At 45.6% G+C, this 27,363-nt stretch overlaps 1 protein-coding gene across 2 annotated transcripts; it reads right to left on the reverse strand.

Annotated features, from left to right (window-relative positions):
• Window positions 1–402: 402 nt before the first annotated feature.
• On the reverse strand, window positions 403–27,347 carry col20a1 (collagen type XX alpha 1 chain). 2 transcript variants are annotated; one of them, XM_040192735.2, is made up of 43 exons: window positions 27,208–27,329; window positions 25,508–25,639; window positions 24,983–25,094; window positions 23,079–23,183; window positions 21,277–21,420; window positions 18,481–18,666; window positions 17,411–17,608; window positions 16,333–16,500; window positions 15,763–15,882; window positions 15,492–15,656; window positions 15,169–15,327; window positions 14,353–14,525; window positions 13,946–14,075; window positions 13,222–13,367; window positions 12,683–12,815; window positions 12,325–12,464; window positions 11,743–11,869; window positions 11,415–11,554; window positions 11,197–11,329; window positions 10,375–10,520; window positions 10,089–10,218; window positions 9,758–9,874; window positions 8,327–8,473; window positions 8,065–8,121; window positions 7,458–7,496; window positions 7,189–7,327; window positions 6,197–6,339; window positions 5,666–5,775; window positions 5,127–5,285; window positions 4,960–5,037; window positions 4,197–4,283; window positions 4,064–4,117; window positions 3,571–3,666; window positions 3,405–3,458; window positions 3,248–3,301; window positions 3,096–3,149; window positions 2,673–2,744; window positions 2,550–2,585; window positions 2,357–2,423; window positions 2,058–2,246; window positions 1,814–1,891; window positions 1,561–1,722; window positions 403–1,170 (listed from the first exon to the last, which is right to left on the reverse strand). In XM_040192735.2, the coding sequence occupies exons 3-43, from the start codon at window positions 25,083–25,085 to the stop codon at window positions 1,142–1,144; spliced, it is 4,767 nt and encodes a 1,588-aa protein (XP_040048669.2). In that variant the 5' UTR covers window positions 25,086–25,094; window positions 25,508–25,639; window positions 27,208–27,329; the 3' UTR covers window positions 403–1,141. The 2 variants fall into 2 exon arrangements, with proteins under 2 accessions (XP_040048669.2, XP_040048668.2); XM_040192734.2 differs by lacking the exon at window positions 25,508–25,639 and having other exon boundaries at window positions 27,208–27,347.
• Between the last annotated feature and the right edge of the window lie 16 nt (window positions 27,348–27,363).

Below are 27,363 nucleotides of genomic sequence, written 5' to 3' on the forward strand. Positions count from 1 at the left end.
ACTAAACTTAAAACTACTAAAACTAGCATGTTGAGCATGTCTTCACAGATTCCAGACTTAACATGGTTTTTATTTTGAAAAATAAACAAAAATAGTACAAAACCGGAAACAGAGTGTGCCGTTGAGGGAAACTTAACGAGGCCCGGAACTTCCAGTGTGCTCTTACAAAATAGAGACCACGGGGAACAATTCTCTTGTCGCCGCCGTTCCGACAAAGAATTATGACATTATTATTATTTTCTGCTATTAATTTCTGTTGCCCTACAGAGGGATGTTGGACGTCAGTCAGGTCATAGTCCTGCTTAGGGACACTTTAGCAACATAAACTGCAAAAATTAACCTGCACTAAAGTGTCGTGTCTAGTATCCAGGTTAAACGACTTAAAGTAATAAACACACTTCATTAGACAAATAATGCATTTTTATTAACAGCACACACACACACACACGCGTGCGCGCGCACACACACACACACACACACACACACACAGCCAAATGTAAACATGATTTTTCAATAAAAAAAAGTTATTGTATAAAATATCATTAATGAATAAATGTACACAGTGAATACAATTAAAAACATTATTAGACACAAGACAGGGAACATTCTCACAGTGTATTTTATACCATGGAAAAAAATGAAGCCTTTACACCATGGATAATACCTTTTCATTCTCATTGAGGCAGTTAAGGTTAGCATGGCAAATAAAACATGTAGAAATGAAACCCGGATGGCTAAACGACATGGGATTGATACAGTGCATGAATACATAAAAATAGTGAAAAAAGGTTTCAGTGCGATTATAGTGTATAAGACAGCACTTGACTGATGCCGTTGAGAAAATAGTCCCTTTATGATGCTGTTTGTCAAAACACTATTCTATATCAGAGAGCTTCCTACTTATTCTTGGTTCATTTCTCAGTCAAAGAAAATAGTAACACTACTGTTTCCTTTATTCACCAGGAAGCTTGTGAGGCTTCAGCGTCAGTCAGTGGCAAGTTCATCCCAGCAAACCTCTTCAGATCTGCTCTTTAGTTTCAGCTCCATTCCTGCGCGGCCATTCAGCTCCAAAGAAAGAAATATAGTCATTTTAAAGCGACGTCAGTCCCTTCAGCGTCGCTGCCTGCTTGTTGCTAGTCGCTCAGGGCTGGTAGCCATAATACGGGTCTTCTGTGTGAAGAAAGCACACCCAAAGAGAGTAGGAGAGAACGTGTAAGACCACTTTCATACTGTAGTGACAATAAACCGAGGACACATCAGACACATGCTTTCAGCAAACACATGGTTATGATAATAAGCCACATTTTAACCACTCAAATGACCATAACCCAAAAGCTGCTTTAACAAATGCTTGAAGTGGTCGGTTTTATCCCCCGAGTTGACCCTCAGCAATGCAGAGCTTCGTCTCATCTCACTTTCATCTGAAACAATTATCGTTTTATTCACCCTCACTTGTTAGCTCTTTCCTCTCAGTTTCCTCTCAGAACTTCTCAACCCCTCCACTGCTCTTATCTCCTGCTGGACCATCACATCTTAACGAGAGCTTTGCTGGTGGCTAACCTGTTTGCGGGGGAACCCGTTGGCAGCCTCCACTGCTGTCGCACACACCCGGTGGTCCGCCCTCGCCCGGCTGTCCAGGGGGTCCGGCGGTCCCTGGGGCGCCTGCTTTACCATCTGCTCCTTTGGGACCTAAGCTGCCCAGCTTGGACTCCCCTGGAGGACCTGCAGACACACGTAATGCACACATCAGTACAGGGTTGTGCGCTGGCGATTATATTGCAGTGGTACATTCAAATGACTCGGAGAGAAGTACCTGCAAATCCTTTGACCCCTATGGGCCCCTGGACATTGGGCCCTGCGTCCCCTTTGCCCCCGGGCAAACCTCTTCTTCCTATGGAGAGAGAAGAGACGAATCGGCATTGTGAAAGGTTACAGTAATATTTCACTGGAGCCTCAAAATCTGATGAATTCAGACTTTCTTTTTACAGTTTCTGAACAAACAAGGAGAATCAGGTTGGATTTTTTTCAAGTCATTAAACGTCAAAATAGAGTCTTACCCTGTTCTCCAGGATATCCACCCCTGCCAGTGGTCCCCCTCAGGCCGACACGCCCCTGGGTGCCTCTGGGGCCCGGTGGGCCCCTCGGCCCTGGAATACCAGGTTCCCCGGGGGGCCCCACAGGCTCCTCTATGGGAGCAGGCTTTCGACTCATCTCGTTAATGAACAAGTCAAGTTTCAACACCTCCTCTGAAAAACACACACAACTCTGGATTAAAACAATGTTTGCGTCCTGTTTGAATGCCATGATGAGCGGGTCGAATATGCAGATGTCAGTCGTGGCTGAGCGGAGAACTTACTATGCACCAGTTGCTCACAGGCCTGTGTGACCAGTTGGTAGATCATGGCCATGGACTGAGGCTCCCCCTGTTAAGACCCAGCCGGTTTAAACAAGGCTCACATTATATTGGGAAATGTAATTCCACACAGACCAGAAACAGTGAAAGAAAATGTAACCCCCTGTAGTATCTTACAATTATTTCTATAACCCACCTTCTCTCCTCGCTCCCCTTTAGCTCCAGGCAAACCCTGCGAAGCAACAGATACACCCGTATGAAGATGATTACCAACTACAACCACTGTGAAGACGGGAAGGATTTATCCCTCTGGTCTTACCGTAGGTCCCGCCGGTCCTGAGAAGCCTCTGTCCCCTAAAGGCCCCGGGTGTCCGGGCATTCCCTGGAAACCCTGCAAAATACATACAGATGGATGATGTATGGAGCAGATCGACAAACGGAAAAAAATAACTCTAAGAAGCCGTTTCCTGAGCTTCCGAGCCGATGGGAATATTGGACTTATCCATTTCACTGTGGGTCCAGTAATGCTGGCGTTTGGCCTGCGGGCGGCGCCAGAGGAAAGCTCAAATAACCGAAATGGACACGGTTTACTCCTAATCAGTACGTGTCCATACACCTCAGGGCCATTGAGAGGACTGTTTTTCAAATTCTTTGTCATGGACCAAAATGCTTGTCACAGTCAGATTCTGACCCGACAGTGACACCAAAGTCAGAATTCCACACAAATGAAATCCAATCTCACCCGGGGGCCAGTGAGGCCTGGTCCACCGATGTTTCCTTCAAGCCCCCGAATGCCCTGTGTACACACATTGCAGACGGATAAGGACAAATGAAAAGTGACGGGGGGGAGGGAATCACGGCGGACAGGTGCTGTTCTGAGATCAAGCAGCTCACCTGAGGGCCTGGAATCCCCACCTCTCCTGCTGCACCCGGAGGTCCTGGTAAACCCTGCAGAGAGGTCGAGAGGCAGATGAATGGGTTTAAACACCACAGTACAGTAAAAGTCTTCCGTCTGCCATCTTTTCATTTTGGTGCCTTAGTTCAGACTCACCTGAACCCCTGGTCGCCCGGGATCTCCCTTTTCCCCTCGTGCACCAGGCGGACCCTAAAAAGGAAAATAAGAAAACTCAAACTTTGGACACAGCTTACCAGATAGAGTCCATAAGAGCGCGGTTAATAACACTCGGCACGTATTCAAAGCCAAGAAGGTCACTCACCGCTTTACCCTGCACGGCCATGCCCCGGGGCCCCGTGCTGCCCAGGGGTCCAAGACCTCCTTCAAAGCCAGGCTTTCCTGCAGGACCCACCTCCCCCTGAAACACAAGAAAAGCCACTTGAAGCTGCAAGGGGGGCCCTCAGACCAAAACAGGACAACAACCACCCGATTTGACTGTGAAATCCCCAGATCACACATGTGTGGACAGTGTTGCTGTTGTGATTGTGTTGTTATGGATGGATCAATCTGGGTGGGGGGGGGGGGGGGGGGGGGGGGGGCGATGTATTCTTTTTCTTTTCTTACTCTTCCCCTGAAAGCCCCCTATGGACCGCTTAGTGTTCCCTACAACACTAAAGTGAGCGCATCTGGTGCTCAATTCTAAAACTAACCAAACTATACTGTAAACATGTGCTTGCTGTAGTTCCAGCTTTGCAGTTGACTTCAACGCTCAATTTCTAAATCTTAGTCAGTCTAAAGAAGTATCTCCACCTCACCTTTTGTCCCGGCTCTCCCTTCACCCCTTTCTCACCCCGAGGACCTGGCTTCCCCTGAGGGAAGAAGCCAAGAATTCAACAATTACCGCCAACCCGTCACCAAACAACTGGGGCGCACATGAAAGTGACGTACGATGGGTCCAGGGGAGCCGGGGGCTCCGGGGACGTCGGAGGAGCAGGTGCAGGTGTAGGCCGGGACGGGGCAGCTCTCCTCATCTCTCTGGCACACACGGAGAGCAAAGGCACCAAGTCACACGCGTGTTTACTGTGCTCTCCTATTTCTTACTATTGTACGATAGAAAGGTGAGGACAGCAATATGATTGTGTGAGAAGAAGTTTGGGTACAGGCTATTTTAGGTATGCGTAACAGTTTTTAGATATATTATTATTTTCAATATAACAACTAGAGCTAATTAGTGGAAACCTTTTAAGTCAGCTCTCAGATCATTGTACTTCCAGTCTCCAGATAGCTGTCACATTATTTACGGTCCGTAGCAGCATGGGTGTTACACTCAATGTTCTCCCCGAGCTCTGTCCTCAATAGAGGCCCATGTCTTGACATTAAAGATGAATGAATTAAAGAGTTTGAGAAGGTTGTGGAGCAAAAGCACACAGCCAGGTGACCAGCTCCAGATCTTTAGTAACGGGTTTCTACCGAAATCCTCATTGGGAAAACACATTTTCTATATTCATGTATTCAGGACCCTTTAAAACTCAAGGTTATTTGAGGTTTGCACATATTCATTGTTGGGTTTTCTGTTTTGCATTCTCTCTCTCTCATCTACTTTTATGCTAATAACTTAAAAATACAAATGTGTTGAAACACAGCATCTATTGTCATTGTGCATCCGCCGCGGTAGAGGTGAATAATTAAGGTGAGATGGAGACGGACTGACCACCCCTGGCAGGTCACAGCAGGTGTCCTCTGAAGCCCACGACGTGTTGCAGACGATCTCAAAGGACTGCAGCTGGAACTACAAACGACGAGGAACACACGGCACAGGATGAGCACAGAGCAGGAGAATCTTCTTTTATGTGTCTAATAGAACAGAATAAGACGTACCGGTGCGGATCCACTATTGGGTCCTCTGGTCTTCACCAGTTTTCCCAGCATCTCAAAGCCGTCGGTGGGCAGGCTGCCTAGAGGGCGGGCAGGCCTCTCCCCCACGCGCTGGCAGTCCACGGACAAGGACACACTCACCTGGCTGACCGACAGGTGCACCTGCCAATCACCAGATGTTATGTCACAACCATGTAGTGAGATTGACTGGGCAGGGCTCCCCCTGGTGGCTCCTAGCATTACTCTTTGTGTTACCACCGGCCTCAACGTTTTTTAAGTACCTTAACGGTCTCCTAGACGAGCGTTAAGGAGAAAGAACAAATCAGCGAGATCCCTTTTTCCCCCCAAACATTTCCCCAGGCACACACAGCCGGACATGGCTCTCTTAGTGTTCCCTATAACACTAGAGTCTCCTTAGCAGTCTTTATCACATGTAGTCCGTCTTGGGACAGCTGCTGAGATTATTGCCCTATTATTACACGTCCTGGCATTCATTCTTATTGGAGAGCACATGCAGATGACAAGGTAGCTGGTGGAAATACCTTGTGGAAACTGCCATAGAACAGCCGGTGAACCTGCTGCTGGTCAAAGGTCAGTTCCTGCACTTCTCCCCTGTAGTCCAGACTGAAGTACACCAGGTGTTTGGTGGTTGCTGTTGAGAACACAACATCGCAACATGATGGTCTGCTTAAATCTTACTCACACAAAAGTTCCCTCCTGTTTTACCATTTGTTGCCCAACTGTTAAAAATAGGATTTGTTGACAATAAGAATAAGAATCTGTATAGCATGTATGTTTGGCATTGTGGAGTCCTACAACAAAGTGATTGAGCTTCTCAAAATAACATTTTCTTTCCCGCAACATCCAACACATACTCAGCTTATTATTACATTACAGAGAAAGAAAAGCTGCTGATCCACAAAATGAGGAAAGTGAGAATGTTCAGTAGGGTTAAAAAAAACAATGAAGATTATTATTTTATGACAAATGACAAATAAACATCCCGGGGAACGATTGGACGGAGGAAGTTGGTTGCGGTTTGGGAGGAGGAGGGATGCAGAGACGTCACTCACGGTCGAGCACCACTCCCATCTTGGGCTGGAAGTCGTTGTCGGTGAGCTGCCAGAGGGCGAAGGGCTCCCGGGGAGTCTCCTGCAGCATGCGGAAGCCGATGCTGATGGTGTGTTCAGGCGAGAAACCTGCAGGGTGGATGAACCTGGGAGGCGGAGAGGAAAAGTGATCCTTTTAAGTCATTTAAAGATGCAGTAAACATGCATTCATGTGCTGTTATGATTTGCTCTGAATCGAGTGTCTTGAGGTGATATCAGGCGAGAGGCTCTCCTGGATCAAGTATCAAACACCATCAGGCTGTTATGATCCAGTGGATCCCCTCTGGCCAACTAGTAACAAGAACTGTTACAAAAGCCAACAGCAACATGGCCAAAGAGAATCCTGCGCTTGGAAACATATTCAGGACGAGTCAGAGGGACACTGACAGGGACAAAGCGAAAGCAACTAGCTAAAGGACTTCTTTCCCTTTTCTGTATTCCAAGTGAGTCCCAAGCATCAAATATCTGTCCTGCACCAAGTCTGAGCCTAGAAAAGTGTAAGACAAATGTACTGGTAGCCTTCACAAACAAATTATTTATATGTTTATTGGTAGTTTACACCAATTATTGTATTTCAATAAAAATGTATATTTGGACTGTTTTTCAGTCTCTTTCTGTGTCGCCTTCACGCCACAATAGATGTATAATCAATATGTTATTGACACTTTTATTCTAATAAAATGTTTCCTGATTCCTGATCCTGATTTCTTAATAATATTCTGGATATTCAAAATGACGCTGCAGTGAGTGAGGTCGTTGCACTCGGTAAATAAGATTATGATTTCAGCGGAGCTCACGAGAAGCAGCGAGAGTAACGGGGTCTGTCGCGGCGTTTGCATCTGACCCTCGGCGCTTTGCTACACGTATAAGAATTAAAGTGAGGCTGTTTCATAACGCAGAAGAGAAGCGAGAAGAAGCAGAGAGCGAAGTGAAAGCGGCGGGAGAGGTGATCTCACCTGGTGCTCTGTGTCAGCTGGACGTCTCTGTACAGAGTGTACGTGGGGAGGTCGTTGAACGCGAAGGGCTCGGCCGCGACGCCCTCCACAGACGAGTGGGCCGTCTCGGTCAGGCCGAAGGCTTCCATCATGTCAAATCCTGAGAGGATGAACAACACGGGGTTCGTTTTAGGACAACGTGGCGACAGATTCTCAGTGCTCTAAATGTGATGCGTCGATCTTTTTTAAATGAGCCCGTTAGCTTCACATTTTTTCTGTGCTTTTCTCACCTTTTACAAAGCTGTTTCTGATGGTGACTTCGGGGCAGACTGTAACACAAAAAGGGCAGTACAATCATTATGAACGTGGCAGAGAAACAAAAATAAGCTCCATGTCCACCACAAGCATGTCCCAGGGGAAGAACTGCTAAGGTTTTACTTTCATTATTACTACATGATTTACTACTAAATCATGACACGTATGCCATGAACTTGTCATCTTGAACTATGCCAAGATGAAACGTATTTAGTCATTCAACTTAAAATTAAAAGGCAGAAGATAGAGAAATACATTTTGTTGAAGGTGAATAACTGGAAGGTCAAATGTCAAACTGTTTATTAGTATTCCAAAATGACTTTGACACAAAACAGAAAATGTCGTAACAAGTGTTTGAAAACAACACATTCAGTATTTTTAGTCTTGCTTGCTTATACTTTTCTGTATAAGAGGATGAAAGAAATAAAAAAAACTAATGCCGTCCTCAGAACAGCAGGAGTCGTGTTAATTACCCCCCTGGGAATTTCTGAGAATATAACAAGTGCCCACAGGATGGAAAGAACGCTTGAGCTAATCGCTCATTTCTGCAGTGGAATATAACTGCGACGTGAGGCAGCATACCTTCGTTGTGGACGGGGTACATCCGGGGGTGGATGGGGATTCTTGCGGGAGCTGTGGCTGTAAAAGGAAATCCAACCGTGACACATTTCACAAACAACAGGAATGTTTTTCATAAATATTTGTCTACCGATCCCTTATCGAGATTTGGTATCAATGCATTACCTTCAAATGGAAAACAACCATGCAATCATTTATTTACACATTTTACGTTTGTAGGGTGTTTTGTTAACGTATTATCGGTATGACTGCGATAGCACCCGACCTGTTGGATGGAGAATGGAGACGGCGGCGCCCTCTGCTGAGCCCAGAAGAGAGTGCACGCTGATGCGATACAGAGTCTCTGGTTCCAGATCAGTGAAGCACTGACTGCTGCTGGACTCATCCACCGCCTCTTCCTTTGCTTGCTTGTCTATACACAACGCGCGCACGCGCGCACACACGCACACACACACACACACACACACACACACACACACAATGCTTCAATTGTTAAAATCAATCAAATACTATACTTTATTGTCAGTGCAAAGAGTTCAGGTACTAGGACAACAAAATCCAGTTTGGCATCTAACCAGGAGTGGAAAAGACAATGTATAGTGTATAGTGATGGAGAGAATATATACAGAATAATATATGGAATAAAGAGAATGTCCTCATAGCTTTCCTCAGAGGAGGTGACGCTAAACTACTTACAGTTCAAGCTAATTGAGGTAATTACGCTCTCTCTGTTGTTCTGAAAGGTCCTTTTCTGAAAGGTAGCTCGGGGAGTCGCCTTGGTTACCCCCGAGGGAACAATTATCTTTATAATGAACTCATAAGTTTCTCTTCCGCCTTCATACGGCTATTTGTAGGTTTGAACTCAACTGTGTTGAAAAGTTGAAGTCGGTTGTCCGTATAATGTTGTGTGTATGCAAGAGGATACAGTAGAAAGCTTTGGTGTGCAACTGAGAGGAAGCATCATTTCACATTTATTATTTCCTCTCCATGATTTTATACATGCTTTAGATATGATTAAATGTATGACATGTTTCTGTTGCAAACCAATGAAATCCTATTTAAGAAATGAAGAGAGATGTTGCAGAAACACCATGGCGGCATCATGGAGGAGTATTTTTTTTTATCAGTCACGGCTTTTGGACTTGGACCAGCCAGTTTCCAGCGCCTGATGAGTAAGGTTTTAGTTGGCCTGCAGAATTGTGAGGTGTATCTAGACGACATAGTTCTACACTCATCCTCATCCGAGTTGGCCAAGGTCAGGTCCGCCCTGTGGAGGCCAAGATTGAGGCCATTGTTGATTTTCCGACTCCCAAAACCAAGCGTGAGATGCGCCGGTTCCTAAGCTTGGCCGGTTACTACCGTAGTTTTTGTCGGAACTTTTCTGATGTTGTGTTGCCGCTTCCTAATCTGCTTCGTAACACCACCGGTTTTGCACGGTCTGTTGATAGTGAGACAGCGTTTCAAAACGCCGTGGCGTTGCTCTGCAGTTCTCCGGTGCTCGCTTCTCCAAATTTTGGCTGCTGTTTAAGAACAATAAATTCTTTACTATTGGCTGCTACGTTCCTTATTGTCCCTCGCGTTTGTTTTCTGTTATGTTGCCGGACGCTAGCAGGGAACATAACAATCTCCTCTCCGTCTCTCCTGAATAATCATGTCGGTGTGACCACATTTACTGCAGGTTCTCACTGTGAGTTACCTTTGACTGACTGGATGACGATACGATATCCATCGACAGCAGACACGGGCCTCCAAGACACACAGATACTGGAGTGGTCTGACCGGACCACACTCACACTGCTCACCCGCAGACTTGCTAGGGAGGGAGGGAGAGAGAGAGAGAGAGAGAGAGAGAGAGAGAGAGAGAAACAGGTGAAAGGGAGAGACAATAAACAGAAAGATGAACAACCTCATTGCACATTGGACTTCAGGACTTTCCCTCAGAAATGGTGGGACATTTTGACTTGCGAGTGAAACCTAATAGTAGCATGAAGTAGTATGCGTGTATTCTTTCAGTGTGCATCACTCACCGGTTTTTCCCTGAGCAGAACCACTGCCTCCCTCTCTGTTGCGGTACTCAGCGGTCACCAGGATGCTGTACCGAGTATCTGGCTGTAACGACTCCAGCGTCACCCGCTTCTCAGCACCCGGGACCACGACCTGCCGACAACAAAACCCACCCGTCAGGGTCAAGCTTTTCAAGGTAAAACGTCCGTGTGTCCACACACGGATGGGCCAGCTCAGCCCTTTTCTGTTTTTGTTTTTTCTTAAACTGTCCTGTCCATCAGGATCAGAGACGGGATCACGGCCACTCACGGTGCTGTCCTGGGTCTCGGCTGCAGTCAGCGCAGTGTAGGACACGCGGTACTGGAGCACGTGAGCGTTCGGAGGAACCCAGCTGACCACCAAGCTGACGGCCGTCTCCTCGGTAACCAATATTCTGGATGGGCCCCCGCCAGACACTGCAGGGACCAAATACAAGAAATAAAAGAGACACACGAGTCAACAAATCACTTTGAAGGAGCCACAGAGTTGAGTTACTTTGCATAAAACCTGTATTGGAGGGTGGCTTGAAAGAAACCTCCAAGCATTTCTGGAGAAAGCATCAGTGAGCCAGCTTACATGTGACATGTTACATGGGCAGCACATGTGGTGCAAACCAAAAACCAAAAACTGGGAGCGTTGGAGGAAGTTCGCCTTTCAGCAGATCTCAAACGCGACCCACAGGAGCGATGTACATGGTGACGTGGCACTTTGAAAACGGCAGTCAGCAAGCCAAAGTAATAGCGTAACACGACAAGTAGCACGTTTGATTTTTTGATAGCAAGTAATGACTTTTTATCACTACCCATTTATTATTTTGCATCTGCTGCTTTCCTGTCATTGTGTTACAAAATACAATAGACGCAACAACATCGTGGGATGGTCCACAACCTATCTGACAATATTAAATTAAAAATAAATACAAACCAGACCATCTGCAAGATACTGATTGAGGATTCAAAGTGATTTCTGTGACATTAGCAATACTGCTGCTGTTGGCGACTGGACTGGAACCTTCCTGTAGGTGATGTCCTTCTACATCAGCAGTAGAGAATATTAATGATCATTCTCATCTCTTAGGTGTGTGCGACTCACAGGTGCTGTAGCGTGTGGCCACAGCTTCGCTCTGAGCTCCATCGCCATAAAGTGCAGACAAAGAGATCTGGTATTCCTTATCGTCCTCCACACCCTCCAGGATCGCCCCTTCGCTCTCGCCTCCCGTCCTCAGCTAGAACAGAAAGAAAATCCATGTACTCCATGTTTATCATTATGACACAATCTCCGCCCAACCTCGTCCTTGAATCCTCCCCCACCTGTCTCAGGTCTCCTCCGCTTAGGGAGATCCACTTGATGAGGTAAGAGACGACGTCATCGGCTGCAGACTCCCAGCGCACGGTGATGTCACTGCCCGAGAAATTGGACACCCTGAAGTCTGATGGGGAAGGCACCTTCACTAGGAGAGAGGGAAAACGTGTCAGGAGAGGAAAAACAGAAAGACTTTAGATGGGCTGTGTCTTCATTCACATTCATCTCAATGTTTGTTCTCTCTGTGGTGCTGTTACATAAGGCTTGTTTTGTAACGTCCAACGATGCATTAAAGCACCCGGGACCCGTGTGTGTGTGTGTGTGTGTGTGCCTTACGTGTGGTGACGTTACTGGTGAGTGCTGCCGACAGGCCCAGAGGGTAGTGAGACTGGACTGATACCAGATATCTGGAGAGTGACGAGAGGTTCTGCACCACCACTGAGTTCAGTCCAGCTACCTCCACCTGGAAAGAGATTTGATATGAATGACTAACTTTGACTTGACTGCAGGGATCTACGAGCCATCGGCTGTCGGTCTGGCAGAGGAAAAACCTCGAGACAATAAACCTCTGGACAATAAAACCTCAAAATGTGCATGTAAATTGACTCCATTCGATGAATAGTTAAATATAAAACCCAGAAACATGTCAGCGTGAGATGCAGAAGTTTTTAATGTAATTATCATTTAAAGTTGTTCATCCAGTTATTCATCTATTTTTTTCATTTAGTTTATTATTCCTATATAATAATATATATTATTTAGAAGTATTTGGAGGATACAGGAAAAGGTGTAACACGCTGGTTTGTGTGTCCCTGCACTACGTCTGTCTAGCTGCATTACTGTAATCCTCTGGGGAGGATTAGATGGGGACGTGGTTTTGGAACCAGGACTCTTGTGACGCGACACCGCAGAGTTCACCTGCTTGACGTCGCTGCCGTGGTTGGTGCTGTAGGTGATTCTGTGGCCGGGGACATCCACAGCTCCGGGCACCCAGCTCACCCTCAGCATACTGTGCGTGACCATCGGGAACTGAACGCTCACTGGCGGTGGGACGTGTACTGGTGGGTGGGGTTGAAGGTAAAATATAAAGGGAGGAAAGAAGACAATAAATGTGGAGAAAGACAAATGATTTGTTGGCGTGTTGAAGTGATTCCTTTGTTGACGGAAGGGGATGACAGCGAGTAAGGAAGCTCTGTAGGACTCTCAGAAAAAGGTGGAGTAGGACGGAGGACATGAGTCGGGGGGGGGGGCAGAAAAGCTTAGGGGAGGGTCCTACATGTGGTGGCCACAGCAGTGACGGGGTCGCTGGGGTCCTCGTCATACAGAGCATAGAGGGTGACGGAGTAGTCGGTCGCCGGCAGTAACCCTGCCAGCTCCACCCCTCCCGTCTGTTCTGCACTGAACTTCTCCTGCAGCGACACAGAAACAAGCGTCTGGTACCAGTTCTCACCGTACATGTGCATCTCGTGGGAAACAGGCCAGCAGCGCTTCTGTTAATCAGTATCAAAGAAGTAGAATGAAGTGCATAATCCACATTTGAGATGACCGTGGCTCTTTGTATACGTCGGAGACATGGACGGGAGGAGTTGAGAGAAATACTTATACAACATTATTATATGGCGCATTTAGGTTTTTATTTTTTAAGAAGTTACAAAGTCTATAAAAAACAAAAAGCAATGTAAATAATTTGACTTGATGTTAGAGAAGAATTATGTTTTGTGTTTTTTTTAACACGGTGCAAAGTGGCAGCACAGGTACCGCCCCATCACTCTCCCCTAAAGGCACACACACATAATAAAGAGGTCCGCTCCTCACCTCCTTGGCGTCATCCGGCTCCCCGTGGTTGAGGGCCGAGTACAGGATCATGTACTGTGTTGCACCGGGCGCTGAGCCCCAACTCACCCTCAGCGTGCTGAAGGAGGAAGGGGTCACCTCCAGGTCGGTGGGGATGGTGAGGGGCACTGAGCGAGGGATGAGGAGAGAGTAACGTGTAAACGTGTATATCTCTGTGATTTACTATGTAGCATGTCTCTCCTCGTGACACATTGTGCATTCAATATGCTGGTGGCGAGATGGAGCAGAGACCCCCTATTCTACAGAGTTTGGATCGCCATCTTTTATTTTTGAGCTTCGCGCTTTGGACGTGAGCATAAGCGCGATCTGATTGGCTAGTGCCTGTGCTGTCGTATTTGCATGAAAGGTGCTGTGGGTTTTTAAACTAAAATGGAGCTCGATATAACAGAATTTTATATATAAACAACTTGTTAGCAGCATAAAGTCATTGTTGGTTTTGGTCTTTTCATAGAATTTGTTCAGAATTGGAGACAAAAGTAAAATTACTGCCTTCTTATTTTTCCATTTACATTCATGTCTTTCACACATTTCTGGAACTTATTTGACCTTTGACCTCCAAATTCTAATCAGTTCGACCTTGACTGCAGGTGCCCGTTTGTCACAGAGACGTTTAACAACACAAGTATGTGTGAACAGACAAATGAATCTCCTGAAGTATAATACTCAGCAGTGGTGTCGGTCTCACGTGTGGTGACAGTTCCTCTGAGCGCCAGGCCAACAGTGTCTTCATACACGGGGAAGATGGACACGTGGTACAGCGTCTGAGAGGAGAGGCCTTGCAGCAGCACAGTGGACTCTGAGCCGGCCAACACCACCTGGATATAAAGAACCACTTGAGATCAGACGCAAACATGCACATAACACTTGTATTTTTCCATTATAATACTAATATGTAAATTGTGTATTAATTAATATGTGTTTGTATTCCCTTCCCGTACGGGACCACACATTTTTTTTACCCTTTTCTTTTTGCTCCTTCGTTTTATGTTTGCCTTTAGCAATTAACCACATTTCTCCCCAAATTTGCATACGATGTAAAATATAGAGGCCGCTGGAGGTAATAATTGACAAGAGGGGAGGTGGCGTTCTGACCTCCTGTGGAGTCTGACCCTCGGCGCTGTGGTAGACCACTCGGTGCTGCCGCACTGGCTTGGTGGGATTGGTCCAGTGAAGCTGGACTTCTCTGGAGCCCAGTTCAGAGAAGCGGAGGTCGGTGGGACCGGGGTGGGAGAGGTACGGGTCAGCCGTGGGCCCGGGCTCCATTCCTGAGGGAATCGGCAGACTCGGACTCAACAACATGTTTACAATTTGATGCCTGGCATTAAAACAAAGGCCCGGCTGTTTCCGAAGGCATTCACTCATTCCCTACTCACTTTTCAGCCAGTTATATGTAAATTCGTATAGAAATAACTTATCGGCAAAATTGTTAATTCCCCCGGAGCAATTATTGCAGAGATTCAAGTAGCCTAGATGATGATAAATACACAGATGCTGCCTCGGATTAATACGCATTTTAAGCTTTTGTGGTTGGGTTTCCCCGCAGCAACATGCTGAGAGTGAATTTAAGTTCCCGCTGGTCATCAGTAATGCAGGGCACAGTCTACTGGACGTTAAAGCTTTATTCTGCCAAACTAATGAATACAAAGTACTTTGTGGGTGTTTGTGTTGTGATGCTCTGCGCACAACAAGTATATTAGTTAAATTGCGCTGCTCTCTCAATTTTTGTGCATCTTCCATTTTTCGTTTGTAGACTACTTTTCACCAAAGTATAATAAACCTCAATGTCCATTCGGACAGCACTACAAAGTTGTGAATTGCCCCTATAGTGAGTGCTGAGTGATGAAATGATGAAAGTTGGTGTGTGAGAAGAAGGCAGGGAGGCAGATACCTAAAGAGATGGATATTTACGTTTTGAGATGCCACGGTCCTCTATCCTCCCACACAGGATGTGAACTAGCCGGCCCACCAGTTTGATGAGCAGGGGGAAGTCGTTGACATTGTAGACGTTCAGATCCACCGGCTCCGATGCCACTTGTCTCAGCTCGGCCTCGTCGGCATTCTTTACGCCTAAATAATACAAAGTTATAACATATTCCCATCCACGATGCAGGGAACTCGCTAAGAGATTAGAACAAACTGCCGAACGTCATGAAACAGTAAATTGTTGAGTCCCACAGAGCACAGGAATGCAGGAGACTTAAAGGTTGTAGTCTGCATCTCCTCAGCCTCACCCACGGCGATGATCTCCACGCCGGCGCTCTTTAGCCGGTTCGCCGCAGCAATGGCGTCATCCTGAGATTTCCCGTCGGTCAACAAGACCAGGAAAACGGGCGCGCCTGACCTGGCGCCCGCCTCGGCCCTCATGTTGTTCTCCATGACATGGAGCAGCGCCTGGCCTGGGAGACAGATGCTGTACATGAACTCATGTGTGTGTATTCTAAAGACAGATGTTGAGGCTCGAACACGCAAACACTCATCGGGTTGCTGTTGATGCGCGTCTACCTGTAAAAGTGTTTCCTCCTTTATATCTGAAATTCCTCACTGCCTCCAACAGCTGGTCTTTAGTTGTGAAGCTGTTGAGCTGCCACTCAGTGCGGGGGTCTCCGCTGTACTGGGTCAGACCTGGGACAAGGACGCAGCATTTAACGGGAAGTTATTACGGTATTTTCATTTTTTTGTGACACGGGCCATTCTGAAAGATTTATGTTTTCATTATTTTGTTGTATGATGCTAAAAACCAAAAAGCACAGTGTGAGTGTCTGTAAATCAGCTTCTTGATGTAGCATTTATTTACAAGCCAACAATGCAGACGATGAGCAATGCTCCATTGCCATCACTTTACAACCACAACCAGTATTGCTATAAAAGCTGTGGATCAAGGTGTGTCCATGAGCAGCCACGTTAATGTGGTCACCAATTATTTACCACAAGAGGACCAATCAGCAGAAATCAAATAATTTGTCCATAAAAGCCCCTGTAGCAAAGCTAATACCTGCACCTCATCAACATTGTCACTTAGAGTAAACCCCTTAAATATTCTGCTCTTCCCTGAATGCCCGATCTGATCCTCACCGATCTGAATGTGGTCCGGCCCGATGTGGAAGGGCATCATCAGGCCCTCCAAGAAGTCTCGGACCCGTCTGAAGTTGGCGCGCCCGATGCTCCAGGAGCCGTCCACCAACAACACGATGTCGGCCGCTGCCACGCTGTCACACTCAAACGGTTTCCTTGGAGACGTACCTTAATAAAAAATGAAGCATGATGCAGATAGTGTTGAACTGAACCGAGGCCAAAGAGCACTGAAGCTGTTTGCCTCTCTGACACATAGTTCACATAAATGGCTGGGATTCCCTCCCAGGGGCCAGTAGTGATCTTCACAACTGACAAATGCATCACATTGAGGAAGAATTTCCGTCATGCACCCTTTCAATCATGCAATGGCAATAAATAGATGAGACGAGGTCCGTCCAACAGTCCGGCAAATGGCTGCAAAGTAACACTTATAGCAGGTGGAAGTCCTCTTATTTTTTGCAGGAACATGGCGGGTGAGGAGCTTGTTTTGTCTGAAATTGCTGTTGTGTATTTCGTTTCATTGGCTTGTATGCTAAAACGAGAACAAGTTGCACATCATGTGATCGGCGTGTGAGTCGCTTGTTGGTGCAGCGTTGCTGCATTAGCTGCTCATGCCGTTGTACTTAAATCACATTGTGATGTTTCTTCCCTTCAGTCGTCACCCATCTGATTTTTGCAAAGCTAAATGTATAGATTTAAAACAGGAAACAGATGGCTTCATGCCTATAGGCAGGCAAAAGTGTAGGTGTAGGTGTTGAAATGTGCACATGAAAATGTGTGAGTTTCTGTGCATGCGTGTTTGTTCCCTAGGATTATGAGGGAGAGACCAGGACACCTGAGCCCTGCAGCCGAATGAGACGGCCTGTCATTATCCTTCCCTTGTCATGTCCCTCCCTCGTGAAAACACTGTCATCACTTGTCAAACATCTCTCAAGCCTTGTGTTCCTTAAAGCCTAAGACGGGGGGGGCAGACGTCCTTGAAGATACTGTGCTTAACTTCCTGCTTAGGGTATTTGGTTCCATCGTATTTTTCCTTGAAATAAAAAATGTCAGTTCTACGTCATGGAGCAGCGGTTACCTGTCACCGGCTGGGTAGGGAAGGGGGCCTTCCGGGGTCTCTCCTCTGGGGCTTTGCCCTGCGTCGTCCCCTGCTCCTCCTTCTCCTCCCCCTTAGAACGATCCCGCTCTTTCTCCTTCTTACGCTTCCTCTTCTCTTTGGGGGTTTTCTCCTGGGCCTCGTCGGGGGGCTGGGAGGGGGTTTCTGGGACCGGGGGCTCTGGGGAGATGCGCACATGGACGAGGTTAGATAAGCAGAGACTGTTTAGAGGAGCGGCTGCCTGATAGATAAAACATCAACCACTGCTTACAATCCCCCGGGCCCACCTTCCTTATCCTCCTTCCATCTTGTTCCAGCTTTTGTTTACTGTGTTACACCCACCGTGCTGGGCTGTTATTACTGCGTGTGTATTGGTCTCAAAGCGATTAGTGCAGGCGTGTGTGAGTGCAGTGTACTTACTGTACCCGTGTGTGCTGTCGGCGCATATGTGGGGTTTGTCAACATATCCGGTCCAATAGCGTTATAATGACAGAGGCCGGGGAACATCAGAGCAGGGTTAAACTGAGTAAAACAGTGGCGGATTCCTTTCTGGAACAGCTTATTTGTGTCCAACAGGAGAGCTTTTGTTTAAACCGAAGGAATTCCGATTTGGGGCTTGTGAGCTTTTGGAAGGCATCATTGTTGAAAAATGGCCACAACATCTTATAAATATGTTTGATTTCAATTCAGACCAGGTTTACTTTTAGCTTAGAGGGTAGATTTCACATCTGGTTTCATATCGGCTCTCATGATTGAATTGAGATCTTCCCCATTGGCAGTGTTTTGGTTCCTTTTGTAAAAAATAAAGTAAAAATTGAAAAAAATCTTTCGTTCGTTGTAACAACAGATGTTATCATGATTTTGTATATTTTATGACTCATATTCAAGGCGTCACCTGTGGCAAACATGTTCTTTCATGCCTCATGTTGTCAAGCACATGGTGCTCTACAAATATAAAGATACATGGCAAATAACCGAAAGGCTTGTTTTCAATCACAGATCAGCCTTTTCGGGTCAGATCTAAATATCTAGTTATTACTAGCGGGCTCCACCTGTAGGGGCTGCGGTGGTGCTGGTGCTGATGGTGGTGGCGGGGTCTGGATACAGAATTGTCGGCAAGCCAGTCAGAGCCTCCGTTGCCTCGTCCAGGTCTCCTGACCCCGAACCGCCTGGCAACATCTTCTTCTTCTGATCTCGACTACCACTGCGGATCGCTTCCTCCTCCCGTAGACCCTCCACTAGTAGAGGGAATCGCACATGGCTCATTACTACTGATTCATGTTAAAGTCAAAAAAATGCAGGGAATGTGAAGATCAACTCTTGATATACTAGCAAACTGCAAATAAACCACAATAAATAAATGAATATTCACCAGCCAATCTACAGAGCAAAAACTGCCCCTCTCCATCTGTTAACATGTTAAATCTAGGTTTACGACGAGGGTTATAGGTTAAAGCTGGTTGACACCACATGCAAAGACTTTAACTGAAGCTATGCAAAGTTAAACCAACATCTACTATTTTATAGAAATAGTTATTTTATTTACAAGCTGTTTCCCCTGCACCTGTAACCAACCACAATAAAAGATTCAAACCCATGCTAATTAAATGCTAAACATCAACATGCCTAGAGGCTTATTTTAATTTAGAAATATAAATGAGCTAGGAATTAATGTGTATGTATATAATAATTTGCATGGGTAAAGATTGTGACAGCAGCATCTCATCAGATAACTGCCAGTATGGCTGCTACCAGGCAGCAAGATCCAGTTCTGCCCGGTGAAGCCAATTAGGAAGTATTCTCTCCACCAACCAGCTCCTCGTGGTTGCAAAGATGACCATATGACCATTCTCACAAGTGTGACCATACTCATAAGTGTGGGCATACTGAAGACCGTCTAAGTCCAACCCAAGGTGCTGGAAAGGAGGGTTTGGCCAATAGTTGAACAATGCGTTTTCGGTCCTGGTTGTGTAACGACGCAGCAGCTCTACTCTTGCAAGGACGATCCAATCTCTGTACGCCTAAAGCGAGAGCTGTGTTTGTGTGCTCGGCAGTTGTTTGCGGAGGGGATTGACCTTCGCCAGGGCTGCGCCTTGTTACCAATCATGTTTGTGGTTTTCATGGTGAGGATACGGAGGCGTAGTCGGGGGAGAAGGGTTTACAGCTCAGGGTAACGCGGATCTCACCGTTGCTTTTTGCAGATGGCATCTTAGGTCTGTGACCTCCAACTCTCATTGGAGCAGCTCGCAGCCGAGTATGAAGCGGTTGGGATGAAGATCAGCACCTCAATCTGAGGCCGTGGTTCTCAGCAGAAAACCAATGGATTTTCTACTCCAGGTAGGGAACGTGTTCTCACCCACGTGCAGTGGGGTCAATTATTGTTGTATTGTATTGACTTACTTCTGTAAAGATAACATTTAAAGTGTCTTCTGGAGAAATTCAGATGAATAAATCCACTAATCTTTTAGTCAACAGAAGTTTTAACTAAGAATTGCATTACCTACTCCAATTACTTTTGCACCAGTGCCATTTGACACCAGCGAGGTGAACAATCGGTATGTAGTATTACCCCTCTGGCGTAAGTGCTTCACCAGATCCCGTTGCCGAATCCTTGCCAGGAGGTAACAGACATGGTCAAGAATGAAATGAAGGGTGACATTTTAAAAGGAAGAAATAAGGGGCCCAGAGGGCGTTGAGGCGAATGGGAAATGTGATGCATCAGGGAGGAATTCCCAGACTGGAGAGAGACAGTCCGTGTCGAAAACCTCCAAACGAACATGTTTCTCAGGCCTGCCCGGGCACGCTCGCCTCGACACAGTAACCTACTATCGCTTTGCAGCCGGTTCGCAAGCAACCTGACAGGATATCAATCAGTCTAACAATCAAATGCCAAACGTGTGGGGGGGGATGTACACACACAGAGCCGTAGGGAAACCACCTGAGGGACAACAGGTCTGCTGACTAGTCCACCGCAGACGCTAATCCTCAGGACACACGTGATGCTTCAACAAAACGTCCTCCGTCTCCTCGGAAATGAAAACTCTCCTCTCTGTAAACCGCTCGTCCTACAAATACGATCCAACAGAGTGAGCACAAAGCCACAACCGACTGCGTGGTTCCGCTGAGACCCACAGGAGCAACATACTGACATTTCAGCCTGTAATCTAGCTGGAGTAGCTCGCTAAGTGTGTGTGTGTGTGTTTGTGTGTACTAAAGAGGAAGAATGTCAGAAATGCACCACTTCATACCAAAGGAACTTTGCCGTGATGCCAGTTATCTCAGTTACCAACTGAGTCAACAGCATTTCTTTTTATCTCTGCTGATCGTCGTGATCACATCATGACTTTGGATCATGTTTCCTCCTCAATGCCACAACGAACTGCAGCTGGTTTTTGTGCGTTCCAAAAAATGTCTGGATTGCAGAATCAAATGAAAATCTTACACTACATCACGTAAAATGGCCTATTTAGAAATGCAGTCATGTTCAAGCCTGCTCATAAACACGCACACACATTCATATCTCAATATCACTACTCACCCGTTGGACTATTTACTTTCCCATTACTACTAGGCGACTTTGTCTATATCTGCTGGCTCAATGCACAAACCAGCCTTTTGCTTTTTACTGCTTAATGTTTCAAAAAGGATGTTGTTAAAAAATGTAATGTTGGGAAACATCCCGCAAATCCATAATAAACCTTTCTACATTATAGTATGTATGTCCACACTAAGATTAGATTCCTGTTCACCTACAATGCTCTATGTTGATGATACACTGTCTTTGACCTTAATAAAACCCTTGAAGGTCCTCTGTCTCTCCTCTCAGCCCCCCCCTCCTCCTTCCTTACTGGTGAATCTCCGCTTTGCGAGGAGTTTCTCTGTCGTCCCATTGAGCACGAGGACTTGGAGCGCGTACTCCTGACTCGAGTCCAGTCCCGCCACCGTCGCCCGGCCCCGTGTGGTTGTCAGCATCAGCTCGGGCTGCGGCACCTCTGGAAAGGACGAGCAAATCAACTTGTGTCTTTATTCTCACACAATAAGCAGAAGAGAGTTGAGCTGACTTAAGTTTATTGCCATCACTAAAAACTCATAATGCAGGACAGACAAGACAGGACAGCATGCTAACAAACCATCGCATGCATAAAACACAATTTATAAAATACATTAAGAATTAAAAAAATCCTTTAAAGTCCTAGTGAAGGTTATTCAATGATATGGAATATTTGAGCGTAGTATGATGAAAAAAAGACTTGAAATCATTTCTTTTTTATCCACGAAAAGGTGTGCGGACTCAGAATGCAATGTGGAGCTGCAGAGGAATGTGGCTCCACACACACCCCCCTGCTGTCTTGATTTATTTGGTTGGTGTTGGTTAGTTTCAGCTTACATAAGCACACTTCATATTTAGTGTCTTTCTTGTTCATACATTGTTAAATAAGTGCACCACACAACCAGCAGTGTGATCAAGAGGGTTTGAAAAAGAACATCAATTACAACTGATGAGTGAACCTTCTTAATGGATCAAATTGGTCAGAAAAATTGAAATTCCATCATTAAATGTGTATATTTTCTAAACATACATGGTACATTCAAATGCTTTCATATTTTCTACTGGTTAGCCAGCAATTTCACGAAGTAGATCTTTGATCATTGCTTTAGTCTCTCCATTATTGAGCTGAAGGCGATCACCGCTGCACCATCTTACATGATCAGACAACTCCCTCCCAAATGCTGATTCATCTGGTTTTGTGATCACTGTGCATTGCCAGCAAATGTTGCTGGCAAGTGAAGAGAAGCTGACTGGTGCCATGGCAACTGTGAAAGAGCACGTTTAACACTAGAACCGCCAGTAAATCATTAGATATGAAAGTAAAGATAATCACGTTTTGTCTAACCTGTCTCTTGATTTCTAAATGTCTTATAACAAGGTAATTAAAAATAGCTACAAATGCCTAGCTGCATCAGCCACTGAAATGCTCTTAATGCATTTCCCCCCCTTTTAATGTCATAGACACCACCTTCGCATCCTCTCACCCCTCTGGCAGACCCTCCACCTGGTGTTGGACTGAATTCTTCTACTGACTCTCTCCTTCAGACGTGCCTGGGCTTAACTGCCCAGTGTGGAATGGGAGGTTATAGGGTCACAGAAGGAAACAACTAAGTTAAGGAACAAGTTTAATGGTAGCAAGAGTGAAAGATGTGAAGGAGGCGGTGCGGAGAGAGGGAGCTGCGTTCTTATCCAAACCATGGACTGTGAAGCACATTCATGGATCACAGTCAGAGGAAAGGCTCCTTCTGTCTTTTCATCAGATGAAGAGTTACCATGACTCCAATGTGGAGGAACCCGACTATGTCTGTTAGCAAGGATCTGTCAATCACAGTAAGCCCGCCCTAAAGCATACTCCACTTTACGCTCTATTGGACTGAGGATTTTCACAAAAAATGGTCAATTTCTCTAAATGTTTCGGAAATCCTAAAATTAACAAATATTTTACAGGCAAATCAAATTGTTTGCAGGATATGTGTGTTTCCGTGTAATTAACTACTACAAATAGAATAAAGTAGTCCCTGAAGATGACATATGAGTGGGTTTACAACCTCCACGGCCGCGTGGGGACCCGGCGCTCAGCACACAGCAGCGTTGTCTCACCTGAGATGGGTCTCACTCTGACCTTGTAGCCCTGAACGGGTCCGTCAGCCTCCTTCCATTTCATCTGCAGTCTGTCCTCAGACAGGACCGTCAGCTTAAGACGACCTTGAGATTCACAGGGAAAAAAGGAGGGAAACAAAAAGACAAATTAAGGCTTCATTACATATGTGCGTGCGCATGCCGTCTCTTTTGGGATTTGGGTCAAGAGAAAGAAGACGGCATGAATGTTGCAGCTCTTTGAGAGATCAAAGACACAAGCTGTGGAGCTTCCTTCCCTCCTCTCGCTTCCTTCTGCCCAAATCAAATCTGCCTCTTGTTTCCACTTCATCTACATAATTTCCAGCAGTGGCTTCCCAACAAGCAGCGTCTTTCATGTCTCTATCCGTCCGTCCCTCCTTCCAGCTGCCCCATCGTCCATCAAAGCACGTCCTGTCCTCTCGTCTTGTATAGAAACAGGAACAGGACGCTGGTCGGGGACCGGCGGGTCGAAGGTCATGTCAGAGGAACCGCACAGAGTTACAGTGTGTCGGGGTTTAGTATGTACTATGTGGCAGCGTGATAGATGGAGGGGAAGATGGGGGGCAAAGAGGAACCGCATGAATCACAGAACTTTGTCTTCATCCCTTCTGACCCTGAGCACTCTACAGATTCTGCTCTGATGAGCATGTACTACGTGTGCATAAGTCTGTGTGTGTGTGTGTGTGTGTGTGTGTGTGTGGGGGGGGGCGGGGGGGGGGGGCAGGGGCCTCTGGAGGGTCCTCCAGAGGGTCTTGGCAGCAGATCAGAAAGGGCCTGACGAGGACAGACCGAGACTGAGGTCAATGTCCTACAGACCCACTAACAACAACGACAACCCTTCCACACAGGCGGGCAGATATGCCGACGGAGAGAGGGGCCGGTTTTGTGCTCACTGATGAGCAGCTGGTTGTGTCCCTCATTCTTCAGTTCACGACTAAAATAATGAGCCGTTTCAGTCTCGCCAAGTGTTGTTTTTGACAACATTTTGTATAAAGTAAGCAGCAAATACAGAAACGGCACATTCTAACATGCCATTTAAATGAGTGCATGTACGTAAATTAGCATATTAGCTACTTCAGCTGCTAAGTACAGCTTGTGTATCGGTGATCGCTTAAGTAGTTTGTTAATAACTAAATTAACTAAAGCACAGAACACTTTGCTCATACTGGTACCTCAAGTCCGACTCAACAAACTCTCTAAACTGCAAAAAGATATTCGTCTGGCAATTAGCATAATTGACCAAAAATGGACATGGGGGCTCCCGTCACATGGGGGGTCTTTCACACAGAGGTTCTGAGAGTAATTCTTGTGCTGGCGACCAAGCCAGTGTCAGCGGTGTCAGTGTGGTTGCACTGAAACAATTACAACAAACTAAGAGCACAGCTGCCAACATGGCGTCACCGGAGCAGAGCCGTACTGTGACAAAGACCCAAACACGACTAATGATGAGACATTACTCGGTTCTGAGCCGTGCTAAGATATGCTGAGGCAAATTCATCGCAGACTACTAGGAACTAGTGTAGACAACAATGTATAAACTCCTGGGGGGACAAATACACCCGAGCTCGTCTTGCAATATATAGATGATTGTCGATGGCAACAATACTGGTTATGGCAATTTACATTGCTAACAAGTTAGCATTGCCAGCATTTTGTCTCCGTCCAAATAGAATAAAGAACAGTTGTGTGATGTTGTGTCTGTTTTTCTTCTGTCTGTAGTAACAACAGTGGTACATAGTAGCTGTAGACCTGTAGCTAAATTATATTGACCAACAGAGACCGGCTTTTACTACAATCACACCACACAGATGTGTATCATCCTTGGCAGTGAATGTCCTATTCGTAGCTATCAAAGTTTTGTGCATGTGGTCATGGAGGCAGTGCACCTTGGCCATGGACTCCTGTGGACAGCAGCAGGACGACACCGAGCAGCAAACACACCATCAGCCAGAAAGAGAATGATGCTGAAGCAAGGAGCTGAGGAGACATCAGTGGAACCTAGAAACATTAGCAAAAAAACTTTGATTTTTCACAAACATATTCATTTGTTTAGGTCAAATGACCTAAAGTCTAGTAAAACAATCTAAACAAAAAGCAGAATGTAAAGTAAAACAGAATAATCCGGTCATGTAAAATGAACAATGGCAACAACATATTTTGATAATTGATTAGTTATTGAATTTTTTTTCTTCTTTTTAATGATTTTATTTCTGTGTTTTTCACTGCTGGTTTGACAAAAAGGGGGAATTTGTGTGATTATTCACTATTTTTTGATTCGTAAACCCTACAATTACTAGAGGAAAACAAATTAGCACAGGAAAGACACATGAAAAATACGTTGTGCATTTGTGAAAGGATTCACTGGGTTTTTGAATAAGTTTCATTCGGTGTTTCACAATTTTTTTATTTACCTGGAACCACCAAATGCAACGTGTCCCCTTTTCCCACGAGAAGTCTTGTGTGGCTGACTCAGACCACAGGTGCTCCAGGGCCGGTGCCCATTAGAGACCTTAAACTTCACACGGCTAATGACACCCACAAGGCTGTAACATTAACACACAGGCAGCACTTTAAGAAGCCATAAAACATCACGCTGAGAGCTCCAACATCTACACTAAAGGCACACTGAACGCCTCAAATGCGTGTATCCCTGACAGCACATGGCACAACGTATGTACAGTGGTTTTAAACAATTGTTTCCTCTCCGGTATTATACATCTGTATACAGACCTCGTGATTACGTACAATTTGTATTTGGGGCGGTCGTTAAAAAAGCCACGACCGTTTTTCAAGATGTGTAGACAGTTGATGTTTAGAAAACAACGTCAAATTTGATGTTTGTTCTTTGTGAATATGAGCATTGGTCAACGACATGCAAGCTATTCTAAAGGCCTGACGTAGCAGTCCGGTATTAAGCAATTATACTACAATACAATTGTGATGTCCAGAAAATGTATTATAACAATAAAAAGGATCCAGTGTGTGGTAAAGGGGCTCAGTGCGAAATGACGGCACAAACATGCAATCATGTGTGTGACAAAAAGTGCTTTCTGCTCAATGAAACTCTCAAGTGTAAATGTTTATAACACATTAATTCGGACCTATCAATCAATTTCTGTGCGTTGTGGTTTGTATCAATAAATGTCATATAATTTATTTTTAGATTTAATGTAAGACATATAACATATATTTCAGACCTTGTGACTAGACAGGAGTGAAACTTGCACTGTCTGAATGCTTTGCCGACTGCCTGGTATCCGGCAGCAGTGACATAACTATAGTTTTCTCCTGTTTCACATGTACCTGCTTGCCCAAATGTTGCCAAGTTCATACCGTGCTTGAACCGCATGTCACGCGTATCCAGTTATCTCCCTAACGGCCAGATGACGACAACAATAAATCACACTTTTATTATCATTTTCTGATGCGTCTTTGTAAGAATGACCACATCCAGTGTGAATGTGATTGTATTCATTAATAAACACTGTCAATAGTTTGATGCCTTCAGGTTACTTGGAGAAAAATTACATTATCAGAAGACCTTCCCAGCAGGCAGGTCGCCTGATGAACGAACAGAGGAAAGAATGTGTAAAATTCATCAAAATAAACAAGTAACGGCTGTTGGATGGGGATCTTACAGTTAATAACAACATGTCCTCCTTAAATTTACATTAAAATGCTTAAGCTAAATGTGGCCGTATTGTGTGTACACACACACACACACGCAGATGACTTATGATGCTATGTGATTAAGCAATTAGCCGCTAGAGGCAGTATTTAGTGATTGACGCAATGCATTGTGGTTATTTTTACAAAAGCTAAGTTACTTTACATTAGCTTGTCACTTTTAGTTAAACGCAATACACAGTCAGAAAGACGTTTTCACGTCATATAAATATATATATATACATATAAATGTTGCAAACAGACATCATTTAAACTGAGTTCCCTTCCTCAGGCCACTTTAGTCTGTTTTACAACAGTTTCGAACAATAGACGGCATCTGCACTCTGAAGGTCTCGTGGTTTTAACGTGGAGTCAAAAACCCACCCGACTACAAAACACAAGCAGCCTTTCCTCGCCTTCTCCGTGGAGCCAGGTGAGTTCTTACCTGGCGGTGAGGTGAGTCCACGTTATTCCTTCAGAGAGGCTCCACACGGCAAACCACCACGGGCGGCGTGTCAACAAGCACTAGTTCCGCTGCAGCATCACATCTGTATGCGCGCCCCTCGGGGTGAGAGGCGAGGCCCTTCCGCTGCTGCGGCGG

The sequence above is a fragment of the Gasterosteus aculeatus genome, chromosome 2 (genome assembly GCF_964276395.1).
Source record: "Gasterosteus aculeatus chromosome 2, fGasAcu3.hap1.1, whole genome shotgun sequence".
Classification (NCBI taxonomy): Eukaryota; Metazoa; Chordata; class Actinopteri; order Perciformes; family Gasterosteidae; genus Gasterosteus; species Gasterosteus aculeatus.

Excerpts from the sequence above, each read along its gene's own strand:
- col20a1 (XM_040192734.2), bottom strand. The coding sequence starts at position 25,085 with ATGTCTCCTCAGCTCCTTGCTTCAGCATCATTCTCTTTCTGGCTGATG. Across the intron at positions 16,501-17,410 it reads CCCTACCCAGCCGGTGACAG|GTACGTCTCCAAGGAAACCG; the intron begins GTAACCGCTGCT and ends TTTTTTATTAAG. Across the intron at positions 14,526-15,168 it reads GGACCGTGGCATCTCAAAAC|GAATGGAGCCCGGGCCCACG; the intron begins GTAAATATCCAT and ends CGATTCCCTCAG.